The 17,483-nt window shown below is 41.0% G+C and overlaps 1 protein-coding gene across 2 annotated transcripts in view; it reads left to right on the top strand.

Annotated features, from left to right (window-relative positions):
- tspan9a (tetraspanin 9a) overlaps positions 1-17,060 on the top strand; it is a 159,641-nt gene extending 142,581 nt beyond the window's left edge. For both annotated transcript variants that reach the window (XM_069162469.1, XM_069162468.1), the window contains 4 exons: positions 4,878-4,979; positions 5,284-5,415; positions 7,252-7,335; positions 10,396-17,060. In XM_069162469.1, coding sequence (XP_069018570.1) covers positions 4,878-4,979; positions 5,284-5,415; positions 7,252-7,335; positions 10,396-10,467 — 390 coding nt within the window. In that variant the 3' untranslated portion in view covers positions 10,468-17,060. The remainder of the gene's footprint in view (positions 1-4,877; positions 4,980-5,283; positions 5,416-7,251; positions 7,336-10,395) is intronic.
- The last annotated feature ends 423 nt before the right edge of the window (positions 17,061-17,483 follow it).

The following is a 17,483-nucleotide window of genomic DNA, read 5'->3' as shown; positions in this document are numbered from 1 at the left end:
AGCAGGATCGGGGGTCTTCCCCTGGCTCTGTCAAGTGCCCTGGCCTCAGGCTACCCGGCACATGCTTGCAGTGCAACTGAGAGAATTAAGTATCCTGTTTAATGACCTGCTGCTGGGGACGTCTGCCTCTGATGCTGTTTGTCCCCTCATCCTTTATTACACTTTCAGGCAGTAAACGCACTTGTCCGGTGCAATAAGAACATCAGTAAAATGTCATTAACGTCTTCGTTACGTGAGAATCAAGTGATTTGACAATTAAAGCCCAGTGTGCCCTGATCGTATGTGATCCAATAAAGATCACATAAGGGAAAATAAGAGTTCTAATCACATTTAAAAGAGGTGCAGTAGAGTAAAATCACGTGAGAAAGTAAGATTAGATTTGTGGACGTGTGTTTATCCTGGAAGACAGTGCAGCTAATGATGGAGGATGGGGTGTGACTATCTGTTTGGTGTTTGGTTGTGAAGTAAGACTTTCAGCTGATTGGAGGCATGCCAGCTCTGCCTCTTTGATCTGACAACACAGGAAAAAAAACTTGCTTTCATTCACAAAAACACAAAAATAAGTGACAATTTGCTCTAGTGTGTGCTGCTTTGATTGAGTCATATTTAAGGAGGTTCAAATGAAGCGACTTGAACAGTCTTGTCTTTTATATCGAATAATCTCAGGATTGGTTTACCCATGCAGTTTTACTCTTGGAATGATTATGGAGCCGGTTTCAATAGAAAATTCAAAATCCAGTGATGAAAAGTAATGCGCGTTAATTAATTTGGCATCTTTGAGGATATACAGCATAACTATCACAATAATTTACCTCAACCGCAACATAAATAACTTCGAAACATAACTATGTTGTTTTTAAGGCAAAGCTGCAAAAATCAGCCATCATTTTTATAAAAGTTAGGGACAAAACAGATATAGTCGGTGAGAAGTTAACTTCCTTCACCAAAGCCTTGGTTATTCTTAAATAAAGCTTGCCAAGCTAAATCCACACTATATACCTTCAGTGAAACCTTATTTCACAGATGATCTGTCTTTATTTTTCATTTGATTATTTTCTGGATGTTTACTGAACAACCTGCATAGCATGTTGATTTTTGTTTCTGTGAAATCTTTCTGCAGAAGCTGTGATTTATTTGGAATTGCAGCATCGTTTAAAGATTGTAATTGTTTAAATTGATAAATAGAAGTTGGGTTGAAGTGCCACAATAGAATTCCTATTCTATACCCATCACACCACCTACTGTTAATGCTATCTTGTGTTGTGTGTGCAACTCTGAGTGCTTCACAGCATTCACCAATCTGCCCTCTGAGACACCAGTTGTTAGCCGGTTATCCTCAAAGGCAAAACTTGAGGAATTTGTCATCTGTGTGTCAGATGTGACCTTTCCTTTGTGACCTGTAATATGGTGCATATTCAACACTGAAACGCCCGCAAAAAGTTCAGATCTCTCCCAGTTTTAGAAATTGGAGCAGTCAGTTCTGTCATGGCCATGTGCTCCGGTCATGAATATTCAGTGTAGCTCCATGTCTGCACACTGACAGGTTTCAGTGTACCTGCTCTCCCGGGTGTTAACATGAAACCAGATCAGGGGCCGAACTCTGACAACAGGGAGACTTCACACTGGAATTCTTAATATCTCTGTGCTCATCAGACACAGTATGTTTGGAAAAACTTTGGAAAAAGTTTGGGGGGAAAAAAATCCCTTCAACAACTCACATTTTTTAAATCCAGTATGGTGTTTTGTATTATTACAACGTTTCAATAGACAGGCAGGTGTTTATCAGACAATCTACCGCCCACTCTCTGTTCTGTTTTTGTGAAAATTGGCAGAAAACACACACCAGTTTGGATAGAAAGCCTACGTCTTCCTTCACCCTGTCACCATGTATATGTACTTGTCATTATTTGTTTACTCCATTTCTGTGACTCATTTGTGTTTCCCCCGGCTGGCCGAGCTGAACCCTTTAGATTTCTGTGATGAATGTGCTGTCCTCTACTGCTGATGGTGGACTCGGCCAGCCCAGAGGAGACAAAAAGCTTATCTTTGTAATGAGAAGTATGAGCTGCGTCTCGGGCCTTTGTCAATATGCCACACATGACATATTGCATTGATGCCTCATGGCAAAATTCAGAGAAAACTTACCAAGAGTTAGATGTGGTCACAGCACAGTGTCGGTCCGTTATGTGAACAATTTTCAGTACCAGCCACATGAACTTCAGTCAAGAAGTTAGTTTTCCTTATCATAAAAAAAAAAAAAAAAAAACGGCTAAAGCAACAAAGATGTGTTTTTATCTGCTTCTTTCGCAAGGAGAAAATGGGTCAGAGTATTGCATGATCAAATCCTTATTTGTTCTGTACTCATTTGTCTGCCTCTCGTTAGCAGTGAATCTGGATCATTAAGTTTCATTTCAGGCTGTAACAAAGACTTCCTCACATGAAATATAAGATGTGCAGAGACTTATTGGAGACGCAGAAGATGATTTTTATTGTAGTAGGGGGGGCCTTGCTCTCTACTGACTATGTTAGGGTGAGGAGTCAGTAATGAGCCAGTAACATCACATATAGCCTAGATGGAGAAGAGAAGATAGAGCATAGAAACAAAGTACGAGGCAGAGATTGATGATGCTGCTCTTCGACTCATTTTCCTACACGAGGACAGATATGGTGGGGCCTCATTCTCGGGGTGCATATACACAGATCCTCCTCTGCCTCAGCAAAGTCACAGAGACAGAAAGAACACTTTGATTTGAAATTATACTAATCTGATTTCAAAGGTTTTAGAGGATGTTTTAAATGGGTTTTGCATGATTAATGATTACAAAAGCATTTATTGCCAGAGAAGCTTTAATTACTCAGTAAAAATTCAGTTTGACTTTTATGTCTAATTCAGCAAATAGATTTCTAATGCCTCGCAGCTGAGAAAACAAAGGTTAGAGGCTTTTTATTCGTACCGATAAATTGCTGAACCACTTAATTTCAAGCTTTATCTAGTTTTCTGTGTGGTCAAAGAAAGGATGGCTCTGTTTCTCTTACATAGTGCAGTGTACAGCATGGAGGCTGAGCTACACAAGCTATTAGTCTAGTGACATTAAAATTGTATTTCATTTATCAAAACCAGGCTGGCATTACCTACCAGCTGCCTCGTTGTTCCTGCCTCCGTTATCTTTTTAACTGAAGGATTTACTGTGCAGAGTGTAAACACTGTTAAGCTGAATACCAGTCCTGCCTCTATGAGTAAAGAAGTCAGAGAATAGCTGTAAGCATCCTGTTGTGTCAGGAAGTGACAGACATGATGCCACTTTTCTTATTGTGTGCAGATTTTAGAAATATCTATTTTAAAATAGATATTCCTGAGCACACCCTTTCAGCTTTTAACCATTAAAGCAAGCGTGTTCCTTTTGTTGTGATATTCCTTACATTGCCTGTGAGGATGTACAGCATGTTTCTGGCAGTGCATGTCATTTTTACAGTCATAATTACCCTGTATCTGAAGCACCCCTCAATCTGCCCTGGCAGTTAGCAAATCCCCACAGGCACAGCAAACTGCAGGAGAGCTAAAGCTCTGATTTTGGATCTCATTATCACATCCAATGAGATATTAATCTCCATCAGACATAGCACAACCCCGAGCACATTGTTGGGGTTCAGTCAAGAGGAAAATGATTTGCTAACACCGCTGAAGGGCACGTTGAAGCTCAGTGTGCGGAGAAAAGCGACACGTGACGTGTCAGATACACAAGACATCACACAAAAGTCCAAGTCACTGTGGCAGAGTTATATTTATATGACAAGAACAAAGCGGTGACCTGTTAGTGAGCTGCGTAGCTGATGTTGTTTTCCACTGTTTTTTTGTGTATTTACATTGTAGCTACCACTGTCAGATATCTAAGTATTCGTGGTTGAGCATGCATCCAGACATGATGAGATCTGGATGCATGCTCAACCATGCAACTGTGCTGTTTATAAGATTGTGGATACTTGCAGTCAGTTGAGACTAACAAATACGGCTGCATCTATCATCATATAGGATATTTGCGATTCACAGTTTGATTGTCTTTTTCTGTTCATTTTACTTTCATTCACAGCCTTAGGCTGCAAATCTGACAGATCGTCTCCTTCATGTTGTTGGGCTCTCCTGTTTTCAGTGGGCTTAAAACCAAAATGTTCCCACAATCATCGCTGTTCATGTCGATAAATGCTCATTAATATACTGTCGTTCAAAAACTAGAGGTTAAGCACCCCGATATAAACATTTGATGAGCCCAATTTTCCACTCATGGGCCACTAAATCATAGTTTAAAAAGAGAGTGCAATGAAAGGATTTCATCAAAAGAGTGCCAATCACACCATTAGCAGTGGAAATGATATGAGAATTTGATGTTTCCATTAGTTTGATTAAGTTGTTTTTATACAGCTGAATGGAAATAATTCCAATGATTATGCACAATGATTGCAGTCAGTTTAAATAATCGTAATCAGGTGATTATGTAATGATTGTGACAGATCTACTGACGAAGTCACTAGAATGAGTGATGAAACGTTTCTCTCGCTAATCTTTCAGGATCTTCTCACAAAGAGAAGTCAGTGTTCACAAAAAACAAGCACTTTAAAGCACTTTACTGCATGGCATTAACACTGCCATTATTGTTTACACCTGTGTAAAGAGGACCTTGACAGTTTGAAAAGAGAATAATAATGTGAGTACACGACAGTCAAGTTTTGATTGCCTACTTCGGCTTAAAGATTGCTTAAAGACTGTAATGAATGCTTTAACTCAGTTGACTGTTCTTGCTGAGGCAACTCCTTTCAACCAAGGTCTCCAACTCAAACACCTATTTTTGGGGGCTTTTTTTTTTTTTTTTTTTTATCTCCAGGTGAGTGAAAATGCAAAGCAGGATCTAAAGGATGGGCTCGCTCTCTACAACTCAGAAAACAACATAGGCCTGCGAAATGCCTGGAACATCATCCAGGCGGAGGTAGGTAGACCTCACATCACGCATTACACTGAACACTAGAAACCCATATGAATGTTTAATCACAACACTAGAAGTGACACATAAATGCAAAATAATTCTGCAATATTCCAGCTAATGTATGTCCTGGCTTGTAGCTGTGACACTAATGTGACTTTAAAAGTCCATACTGGCTCGTGAAGTACGCTTCAATCCATTATTGTAGTCCTCTAAAGGAAAAGGAGAAAATTACAACACTTTTTCACTTTATATTAATGTGTGTGTGTGTGTGTGTGTGTGTGTGTGTGTGTGTGTGTGTCAATCACAGTGGAAGTGCTGTGGTGTGATAGCATACACCGACTGGCATGAGGCCTTGAAGGAGAAGGTAGTTCCTGACCGCTGCTGCCAGGAGCATTACCAGAACTGTGGGAGAAACTCCACCAACATGTTCTGGAACAGGGTGAGTCGACATTGACTGTAATGTGAATGCAAACATGTTTTTTTGTTGTTGTTGTTATATGTACAACACATAATATGATATATGATTTTTTTTTTTTTTAGTGCATCTCTTGTTGTAAAGTTAATCAAAGGACTCTCAAAGTCTCAAAGAAGTCAACTGTGTTGTTTTTTTTTTTATGTAGTTCAAACAATGGTAGCGTTGGTAGAGCTACATGAGGCGATATGAACAGTTAGAGCAAAGCAAACAAATATCAATTGGTCTGTGATGGTCATTTAGCTACATGGCCTGGCATTCTGCTCACGTCGGGCAAAGATCTCTGTTGTTTAGAGCTTGGTGAGTTTGGGTGCACAACATATGTCATATTTTATTTTTATTTAATTATTTTCTAGGTCTATTTGGAACAGGGACAATGCACAAAATATGTTATTATCAGAAAGAGAAAAGATGCTTTGGACCAGATTTAGCTATTAGCTAAACATGACAGTGGAGCATGGCCAGACCCATCTATTCACGCAATGAATTTGGGTCCGGTAATAATACCAGGATAGCAAAACTTCTAGAAGGAGAAACAAAATGACATAAGACAAAATGTCAGCAAAGTGACTCTAAATTACTTGAAAGCAAATGCAGAATGACAGCAACAATATACAAAACAGATACAGGCACAAAATGACTGCAGAGAAACACGAAACAACTGCAGAGAGACGAATTGACAGTAAAAAGACACAAAACGGCCACAAAGAGAAACAAAATGACCATACCGAGTGGCAAAAATACAGCACAGAGAAACAAAGTGACTTCTAAACAAAAACACAAAATAACAGCAAAGAAAAGAGAAAAAGATGTAAACTCAGTTTGGGTGTTTTGCTCCTTTGTAGGAAGGGTGGGGAGTCTTTTAAGAGGAATTATCAGATAGATTCATAAACTCGTGGTGTTGGAAGTGCTTGAATATACATGGCCTCCAAAGCTGAATTATGATACTCTAGACACCTGACTGATATCAGCCATTTGCATGCGCTTTAATTCACAGGGGACATGGAAATTGCTCCTCCATCTGTTCCGTAGTTGCTTTTACAACCCTGTGTCTACTTAAAGTAGCTTTAAAGTTCTCCTCATATTGCTGAATTCTAAGCACAATGGATTTTCTTTTCTATTATGCATGAGACAACAGCACTTTTATTTCTCAAAAACCTCACAGCACAATGTTCAGTTGTGTTACCCCCTCCCCATTACAACCCTAATCTGCTATTGGTCTGGCATGTGGTTTGTTAGCAGGTCCAAAGTAGAGGATTAAAAACTGTAATATAATTGCCAAAATGAAAATGGGCAGACATTGAGCTGGCCCATTGGGAAAGCTCATCACTAAAAGCTCATGTGTAATCTTGGCCAGAGGAGACGGCCACACGCTATATAGTTAAGTTTTACACGCTGCCTCAGCATCCACACTCACAAAGGGGTCCCACTTTGCCGCTGAAACTACCATTAATTCCTTCACCTTACCTCCCTGCCAGCGAGCGACCTCTGGATGAACCCAGGTGGGAATGTATTTAAGAGTACGCATAGTGCAAACGTCTGTTCCTATGTACCATATGTTTGCATATAAAACTCGTCACTCATAAGTAATTCACTCGTTTTAACACCTCCCCTGCTCCTACGGCATATCCCATGTGGAAAAAGTGAATGTTTTTCTGAAAACTGTGAACTGGATGGTGGACAATTTCTGGATGACTTAACAGGCAACAGCCAACCCTGCTATTGAAGTGGCATTATTCTGCTGCCACACTGAAAAGGGCACAGTTGAAGTGGTATCTTTACAAGCTTTTATTTCCTTTTCAGGGCTGCTTTGAGAAAGTGGAGGAATGGCTGGATGACAACAAGCATCTGCTGGGAACCATAGGAATGGTCATATTGGTAGTGCAGGTAGGAGGCTTAGTGATAAATAGTACTTTTATTATCCCCTTCTGTCTCTTCTTTTTCTTTTTTTTTTTTTGCTTTGCATCTGTTTATCTGTCTGGTTACATGCAAAAACAAAAGAAACCACGAGCATCCAGTGGCCTCTGTGTCACCGTCTTCTATTTAGAGAGTTGTGAGCCCTGTGCTCAGTGGGCGTTCCGGGCCCCCACACATCTTGAAATATTGAAGTCCCTGTCTACTGCACCGTGATCCTGTCTGAAGAATCAAAGCCTCCTGGCTTTGTGCCAAGTGGGCTGCAGTCAGGTATAAGGAGCCATGAGAAGATAGAAGAGTTTATACTGAATATAGAGGAGCAGGTACAGAGTCAGAGATTAAAGGCTCTTTGGGGAGGGAGGGGTGATAGATATTCCTCTGGTGGTACCGTTTCTCTTTTGGTTCTAAACTCTGCTTTACATCTATCCCTCTTTATACAGTTAGTCTCACTTTCACTCTTCACAGTAGCTTTTCCACTCACTTGGAAGTTGTGTTCTAAAAGTGGCTTCAGACTGAACAAAGCCAAACCTATTTTTGCAATGCCTTTGTGCAAATTTGACTACTGGAGTGTTTTATTTGTTGTGTTTATTCGCTCCAGTCAGCCAATGTACCAACTGTACAGACGTTAGCTGCAGTTAGCCAGCAGCGATCCAGCTGCGTGTGCTTGCACACTGTCTGTGCTGCATTTGTATGACAACTCAGATTCTGACTGATCTCAGCTCTCACCAGAAACTCCACTTCCTTCTGTACTTTTGCTCCAGTCTCTCTTCCTGTAGTCTGTGTGATTATGAAATGGCTAAGCCTGAAATTTCCGCTTCAGTTGAAACTTTTTTTTTTTTAGCCTGCACAGACATGTCTTTTCTTTTCTTTTTTTCTTGGGGGGGGCAAGAAGGTCCACGGTTGAGATCCAGAAACAGACAGTTGGGGACTTTTACATTTTCGCTCTGTGCTTCCAAAGACATGCACGTAACAATTGTAACCTCTTAGCTGTCCCTTGGCATGAATGTAAGAGCATGAAGGGTTGTCTGACTACAGTACATGCCATCACTGTAACAGACTCGCAACCAGTTCAGGTTTTTTCCTTCAATTTGCGCTTCCTTGTGCCAGTGTTTTCACACTCCCTTGACTTTGTAAGTTCACTTCACGATCCGTGTGAACACAGTTCTGCTCTGCTCTGCTCTTGCATCAGCCTCTATAACAGTAACTGTCTGTGCTGCACCTTCTTCCTAAATCTATTTTATCCCTTGGACCTACCTAATATTTCTGACTGCACCTCACCTTACAGTCTATTTCAATCCTTCCAGCTGCTGAGGTAAATTAAGAGACCTATCTAAAGTCAATCTAAGGTCCTCCTGCTGTTCTTTAAAACTTTAGGTACAATGTACATATTTACATATTTTACATCCTGACTTCTAAGTACAACTGTTCATCCCCTGCAGTCCCTTGTTAATCCGTGAATCTTTTTTTCATTCAGAACAAGGTGGCCTCACCAGGAAATTTCCTCGTTGAGTTCTATAAGATTTTGCACATGTTTGATGTCCTCGGGGGGAGATGGCGCTTGAGCTTTAGTTAAAGTTCGCAGCCACACAGACAGAATGTCTGCATTATGTATGAACACTCGATTGCACACTATTCTTACATGCTTATTTGCATTTATTGTAATTCACTTGTGTTCCTGTATGACACCGTCTCCTCCCTGTCTGTTCATTGCTTCTCCGAACACGCACACTGCATGCACAGGCAGAACACTGACAAATAAAGGCCCTGTTTGAAAATTGACAACGTCTGACATTCATTTTAACGATCCCTCTCTATACACACACACACACACACACACACAAACACACACACACACACACACACACACACACACACACACACACACACACACACACACACACACACACACACACACACACACACACACACACACACACACACAGTCTCACACTCTCTCCCTCTCCTCTGATTCACGTGAGAGGTAGGGAGAGTCGAGAATCAGACCTCGAGCTGTCAGATTAGCAGACATGAATGGTGGGGGACATGACAACGCAGAGCATCATGAAAAACTGCTGTCCACGAGTCTGCAGTGTTACATAATAGCCAGAGGCACTTAGCGCTGGTTTATAAATGATTTAGACATTTAGGCAGCATATACGACAGACTCCTGCAAAAGCCTGAATGTATATCTTCTTACACAATGGTTTGACAAATCTCAACAATATTTATGTATTCTTAAGCAGGGATGGATGATTGCGCTTTGAAGAGTCCTGCAGGAGCAACTGTCAGGCTGTCTCACTCAGACTTGAATGAGACAGCGAGAACTGTACGTGCACGTCAAAGTCACACCGATGAGCCACATGTAAATAATTGGGTTGATTCTGAAGCAGTTTTTCATTGGTCCTAATTCCCTCATTGCTGGATGTTTACTCCGAAATGGGCTCAGTGTTTTGATTGACAGCAGCTCAAGGTGGCATTTTCTCTCCAGCAACTCTATGAATTAGGTTTAGACTCAAACTAAAGAGGAATCAGCAGTTTTCCCAGGCTAATCACATACCGTAGGAATCCCCGGTGGAGTCCACATTGCTTTTTTATTAAAAACTTTGCACCATACAGTGCTTTGCTGTTTCCCGGCCATCCGAACTTTGCCAGATAATGGTTTTAGGATCAGCCTTGTGACTGTGTTTGATGTAGAAGTATCAGGGGTAATGGAAACTTCAAAGAGATAGCTGGCTACTTTGATTCAGTGGCATCTCAATTTACTTCATTGGCTTAATGCTTGCACACACTGTACATTTTTTCCCATCACAGAGATTCCAGAGCTTCCATTTGAAGGCCATCTTAAAAAAAAAAAGGAGAATGAACACAAATGTGTTCGTACTTCACCAGAGGATTTATTGTGCATCAAAAACACAAACCAGCCCAAGGCATCAACATCAAATAGATCACAACCACACATGCACACACATATATTACACACAAACAGACACATAAAGACACAAATTCACTATCTGCTTTTGGTTTCCTCCACAGCTCCTGGGCATGGCGTTCTCCATGACACTGTTCCACCACATCCACAGAACAGGGAAGAAGTACGACGCTTAGCCTCGAGCAGCGGCACCCAACGGAGAGGAGCCCCACTGCCTGATGGGATAAGACTCTGATTTAAACATCTCTGCTTCCCGTCACATTTTACAACCTCTTTTGAGCATCCTTACCCCCCACCCCCCTCGTTCCCAGACCTTCTGTACAGATTCCAGCTGTGTTCCCACTCTGTCCTACTCTCTCCCCTCACCATTCATTTTGCCAAAGAGTAACACAACTGGAAGAGAAGGGACATCTACTTTTGGCAAGGAAGAGAATCCCATTGGTTGTCACTCCCCTTGAGTACACTTAATTTTTATCTTTTTTTTTTTTTTTTTTTTTTTTTTTTTTTTTTTTTTTTTCCATTTTGGCTTGGACTAACATTTTGCTGGAAGGAAGGATGGACTCTGAGACAATGAAGACTTTACTAATGCCCACACACCCTCTCCAAAGGCAAAGAGAGCCAATGAAACTGATAAATACCCTCCACCTCTTGCGGAGTGTTTTTCCTCATCGAAGTCAAGCCCCCTTTTTTCCTTTGTAAATGAAAAAAGATCCAACATGGCATGCTTATTTTCTATTTCACTGATTTACCTTTTGTCGTCGAAATGCCTGTTGTTGCCATTTTTACTTATTTTTTGGGGAGTTTATTGGAAGTATGTCATCAGCGCTCCTGTGGAATGTAAGTGTTAAAACAGATCAGTGCAATGAACTGTCAGATATGCGGCGTGTATGTGTGTGGGGTTTGGATTTGACGTGACGTTGCTGTGGAGGGGGCACAGACATGTCAGGATGGTTTTTAATTTAATCCATGATTCATATTTTTTTTTCATGCAGCTCTAGAGATTTGGGTAAAGTGAGCGCGATGGAGGAACATCATGTCAGCGTGAGAAATCATCAGTGGATTTCTTTTTTTTTTTACCAAATTCTGCAGCATTCTCTGAATGATAAATTGTAATGCACAAATCTGCCTATGACACACACACACACACACACACACACACACACACACACACACACACATACACACACAACCACTTTGTGCTGCCACACAGCAGCAGTATTCCCATTCCCTGTGAGACAATACAAATGGTTTAAAATGATTGTTTATTAAGGCTCCACCAGCACTGTCAGCTGAGGAGATCTTTGTGATAGAGTTCTCCCCCCTTTGAGAATACAGACTGGGTTGTGGTGTGTAGCTCTGTGTGTATGTTTTATCACACAGTCCAAGCTGCAGAGAAAAGAAAAGAAAACAGCACATAGAAATACTGAGAAATGAGGGCAGAAGGTGCAAAAATGGAGCAGACATGTCTGGCCGCTGCCATCAATAATGGTAGGAGAGGTGGCCTCAGCGTCTCTTCAATATTCTTAAGATCTCATCCATTCGCTCTGCCTTCCTCATTCTTTCTCTCTGCGGCTGTCACCTCACGCTCGCCTCCAACTTTCTTTTTTCACCCCGATTTCCTTCCTTCATGTCAGAGAGCAATGAGTTTTGTGCCCCATGTGCACACACAGTGTCTCTGCTGACATTCCTGTTCATCACACAATTACACCTCTGGTTTGGGACTTTCTCCGATTTTTACGTAAGCTTCCTTTTTCTTGCAGCCAAGAGGAGGGGGAGGAAGTGGCAGTGTAGGCAGATCAAAGCTGATTCAAATAGGTATGGAAACATGCCCTGTAGGACACTTCTGTTTACCGCTGATTCGCAACAGGAGGCCTGAGCGTCAGTCAACCTCCTGAAGACTGAAAATACTCTACATCTGCTCTTACCAGTGTGTCTGCTTGAGGCTTAGAAATCTCTGAAGATGTGGTGGTATAATAGACGCGTTTATTGTTAAAGGATCATTTCGGCTTTGAGTATCATTAGGTTATGTTCGGTTATCATCAGTTGTTGTGACTGTGTACTCTCTGAAGTAAGTACGATTAGACATCTGTCATTTCAACAAAGTCCAACGAACAACAAACAAGCATCAGACGATCAGGCAAGTTGTAAATAAGACAACAATTCAACCAGATTAGCTACTTTTTTTCAGAGCGAACACACTCAAATTGTCTGTAATAACCCTTAATTGCTGTGTGTTTGCACATCGATACGAAGGACAACAGGTCAGTCTTGAATGATAAAGTTAGTTTGGAAATTCTGATGGGTGTTTACAACAGACAGTTTGGATCAGTGCTCTTTGCTTGAAACTGCTGCGGTTTTTGTTACATATAAAGAGTTAGATCTATGGAGGAGGAAAATCCTCTGTCCACTTAATTTCCTATGCTCATATCTTCCTCTTTTCTTTACTCTTTCTGCCTGTTAGTTGCCTCCGCGCCGTCTTCGGTTTGATTTTTTTTGTTGCTGCTGCAGCTCCAAGTCTTCACTGTCCTCATTTGCCACACGGCCTTGTTTTTCTCCATGTGGTATGTGACTCTGATTAAAAGTCCATCGATTTGTTTTGTTCGTGCAGTACATGGTGGTTCGAATTAGACCCAGTGAAAAGTGGTGCCAGACTGATGGCAGTTGCCTTCCCTTTAATTTAGCAGCACTTATTTAGGTATTTGGTTAAAGCTCAACTATACATTAAAATGGTCGGATGCTTACGGTGCAGCATCGTTTTTTAAACACCCCGAATATACCAGCTTACTATATACCCATTCAACAGCATTTTTGCTTTGTTGTTTACCAAAAGCACCAGTGAGGGACATGTGTTTGTAGCCCAGGTGATTTTAGCAACCATGGGGGCCACAATCCTTGCAGGAGAGTGGTACAGTGGTCCAGTGGTTAGCACTACTGCCTCACAGCAAGAAGGTTCTGGGTTCAAACCTTGATTTCCCTCAACTGGCTGTAGGTTTGTTTGTGAATAATTATCTGTCTTAATTAACTGGCGACCTGTTCAGGAAAAAGTGGGCATAGAGAATAAACAGATGGATAATCATTGCAAGGAGAATTTGTTCCATTGGATGAAACCTTGAAACTCGGTCAGTGTTCATTTACAATTAGTTGGGCTGAAGGCTAGAAAAATCTTTATTGACCGAGTTTTCATTAGTTGTTCAGTCAAACTCTGAACCTAAGATTGGCTCAGCGGGAAGGACGATCTGCCTGTGATTGTTTGGGGGACCGGGTGACTCACAGTGAAACCACCAATCACAGTAGCTCCACCCCTCTCTATTGCGAGTGTGTGGGAGCCAACTTAACTTTAAGTTCATGCAGACCGCAGTGATTTAAGTTTCTGTAATCAGCCACAAAGTGTCCAGATTGGCCCGAGTTTCAAAATAGCAGCTATCCAAAATGTCGTGCACCATATTTACTGCCCAGGGTGCAACTTCCATCTTTTTTTTCCTTTCTTGGTCTTTCTTTCTTGAACACACACACACACACACACACACACACACACACACACACACACACACACACACACACATGCACACACTGAAGGATGCAGATCCTTTTATGCACTGGCTGCTCATAATCTGTTCGTAGCCGAGACCCAGACTCTATTACGCTAAGATGCAGTATACTGTGTTGAAATAGATTAAGAAAATGTTCACTCTCCTAACTCGTTGTTCCGACAGAATCATTATTGCTTTTATCGTTAGCATTATCGTTAACAGGCAGCTTGAATCGTGCGTGCGCTAACAACATTTATATTTTAAAGGCTCATTATTATGGTTTTGTATTTCTCTGTAATGTAGCACACTGTTAACAATGTTACTTATCATATTTGCCGTCCGCCCTTGAACTTAAACAATTTCTGATGCCAAAAAAAAAAACATATTTAAATAATTAAACTAATATTATAAACGTGCGACGACTAGTCAACTATTGGCTTGAACTGATAGCTAATAGTCTACGAGGAGAATCTTTAGTTGGGGGTAGCCCTAAAAATGACTCGCTAAGATTCACTCATCAGACCTCGTCACAGTCTGGCAGAATGTTTTTCTCCGAGTATCGCCTAAAGTGAATCTTTTTGCATCCGTTTCTAAATTGGGTTGGTGATTACTTAATCTGACGGACATTTCGTGCACCAGGAAACAACAGAGTTGGGCAATGATGTGCAGCGACCCTGCTGGCTACCATACACTGCCTCCCCCCATATGCGCTGACTCTCTTCATGTTGTGTCCACAGGGAGAACATGACAGCAGCTGATGTACAGCGCAGGCACGAGCGGTCACATCTCCTCTGCTTGGCTTCCTCCACAAACTCTTTACACGTCCCTTATTTACTGCCTCATTCTGCAGACACCTGGCACTATACATACAGTAGCTGGCAATCCTGACACTGTATGAATACAGCTGGGTTATTTGGACACCTCGAAACTGCTCCAAGGTATATTCTGCACCCAGGAGAGGTTTCAGGAAGAAAAGGTGTAACGGCTCTATAAATCGGGCTGCATTGTATCCTGAGAGTAGACAGGGAGTTAAGACGATTTCTCGGATGAATATTTTGTGTTGCTTTGCCTCAAATTGAGTGAAAAGGCATTTAAAGACAGAGGTTGCAGAAAACGTAAGAAAGCAGAACGGTAGAAATAAAATGAAGGCAGTGTCTGTCTCCAAATCTGACGTCACACCCAAGAGACCCAGCCTGCAGACTCTGTAACTCTTTGCCCCCGACTGATCTGACTGTGCCGACATTCTGACATTTTCTCCTTCGTGTGAACTCCCTCTCAGCTCTGCTGCCGTCACCTAGTTTTCCATGATTTTGTCAGAGTAAATGTTCCTCCATGTTTTCAAAATGCAGGGATGAATGCCATTTTAACAAACGCTGTTTAATGATGTTATTTTTGTACATTTTGTTGTTGCTGTTTAAATGTTTGTTTTTATACGATATACTGTTGGTTTTTTTTGTCACAGGCTGTTTTTACTGGCTTCTTTTCTCCCCCCCCCCCCTTTTTCCAGTCATGACAGAGGCTCATTGTCGCCCCTTGTGAGAACATGACACCATTAAGCATTTGTTTCATAGAGGATTAGTCTTTGCAATGTTCCTCTAAAAGGTGCAAAAAAAGGCCTTTCTGTCTTGACAGTGCTACAGGCAGTTAAAGTAATTAAGTCGCAGCTGATAGAGGGAAAATTTGGCACGACGCTTGTCGTCGTGCTTCTGTATTAAGATCTACTTTAATTAAATTAGGACGTACTGTTATAATCTACAGTACGTCTTAAAAACTGCCAGTGTAAGGCCCATTATGTATTTCTAGAGCATGATCTAATAGCTGACACCGTAGAACAGAGCTCATGCCACTCCAATATAACAGCCCTGTATGTTAGCCCCGGATGTAAATATGCTCACTTTACAACTGATGTAACTTACTGTTACACTTTATCTGCTGCTTATAATAACATTTACTTTGACAGTTTCATTTTCTAACAACCCATGCACTTCTCGTGCTCCTTTACAGACATATCTTCTACTCTGATGTTACCCATTTGTTTCATGTTTGCTAGTTTTTCCAGCCTCTGTTTTTTTTAAGTCCTGGAGCAGTGTACATTTTCATGTGAATTTGTGTTTTTGTGAGTATGGTTTTTATGTTTGATTTGACTACATTTTCATCTTGCAGTAAGCCATATGGTTTTTTTTTTATAATCTTTTTTTTTGGAAGTATAAAGTATTCCCTCTCATCGATGGAAGCACTCCCAGTAAGGCACTGAGATGTTAAAGGAAGAATACACATGCAGTAATTGGGTTTTGTCTGCTGTGAGGAATTTTGAAACTGTTTTTTAAATTGTATTTTTATTTTTTTTGCCACCTTCAACATATTATTTCTGTAATTTCCTTCTAATCCTTCCCCCGTGCTAAAGCTGAATATCTGAGCAGTGGAAATGTATGCTCGAGAAATGGTGTGTTTGATGTTGTGTTCTGCTGGGTGGCACTATCTGATACCTGCCAGCTTTGTCCTGTGGAGTTTTCTGCTACACGTAAAAGCACTCTGAATATCTATACTAGCTGGTGCACTACCTTCTCTTTATTCTCTAAATCAACTATTTTTTAAATAAAGGAAACAGTGTCACAAAAATCCCACGATACTGTACGGTCATTGCCTTTCATATTTAATGACTCGATGCTCCTCATGTATTCCCTTTTATGTCACCCTCAATTATATAGACAGCATTTAAACAGCATTTCTTTTTTTCAGAGGGGGGGGGAGTTTGGCATGAAGAGCAAAGTGAAATGGTGTAACAGCAGATCCCATGGTGTGTTTAGTGAGAAAGAGTGGCATCCCTTCCTTGAAATGGCCTCTTTTAAAAAAAAAAAATAATAATAACAAAACCTGAGGGACTTGTTGTCCTAAAGATGCAGGGATGAGCTAATGGTAGTCAGCCAGTCGAGCAGAGGATTTTTTTTTTCTAAAGAACAAAAGAGAGATGATGAAAGTGGAAACTATCACCAATTTGTCTCATGCTTCAGCAGCATGCAGTGAGCAGGACAGTATTTTTGTACGGAGCTTGGTCCCCTTTTTAACCTAATTGTTTTCAAGCCCGTGTGTGATAGTGAGTGGAGTTCATTGTGCCATTCCACCCTGGCTTTTTGTTTTACATCACTGTTCCTTCTATGCAAAAAATATGACCTATTTTAGCCTTTGTACAGATTATTTTGTATGAGTAACATGTACTGAAATAAAGTGAACAGAATCAACCGTGGATACTTTTTTTTTTTTTTTTTTTTTTTTTTTTTTTTCTGGTTGTTATTACAGCATTTCACCTTTTTTTTTTCTCTGCCTCATTCACTGGCACAGCTCATTTCATTAACCTGAATTTTGGAAGGCTTTCATTTCGATGAGATTGTTTAGTTTGTCCCCACACAGCCTTACTAAGCTAGTAAACCTGCAGTGGAGGTGAATTACAGGTTGCTGTTGCCGCTGCTGCTACCTGCTCACAATCTGTCGTGTTTCCGCAGGTGAACTTGCCATCTTTTTAACATCCCAGCAGCAAGGCTTTTTGACATGACTGTAAATACAGGATGGTTATTAATGCTGCAGGTTTACTGTAACTTCCTACTATTTGTTCCTCTTTAAGTTAACAGATCTACAGTACGAGTCAAATGTATGGACATACCTAT

The sequence above is a fragment of the Embiotoca jacksoni genome, unplaced genomic scaffold (genome assembly GCF_022577435.1).
Source record: "Embiotoca jacksoni isolate LCO1_2020_lvr unplaced genomic scaffold, fEmbJac1.0.p SCAF_3, whole genome shotgun sequence".
NCBI lineage: Eukaryota > Metazoa > Chordata > Actinopteri > Embiotocidae > Embiotoca > Embiotoca jacksoni.
The sequence above is the reverse complement of the archived record's forward strand: the minus strand, read 5'-3'. Positions and strand labels throughout refer to the sequence as shown.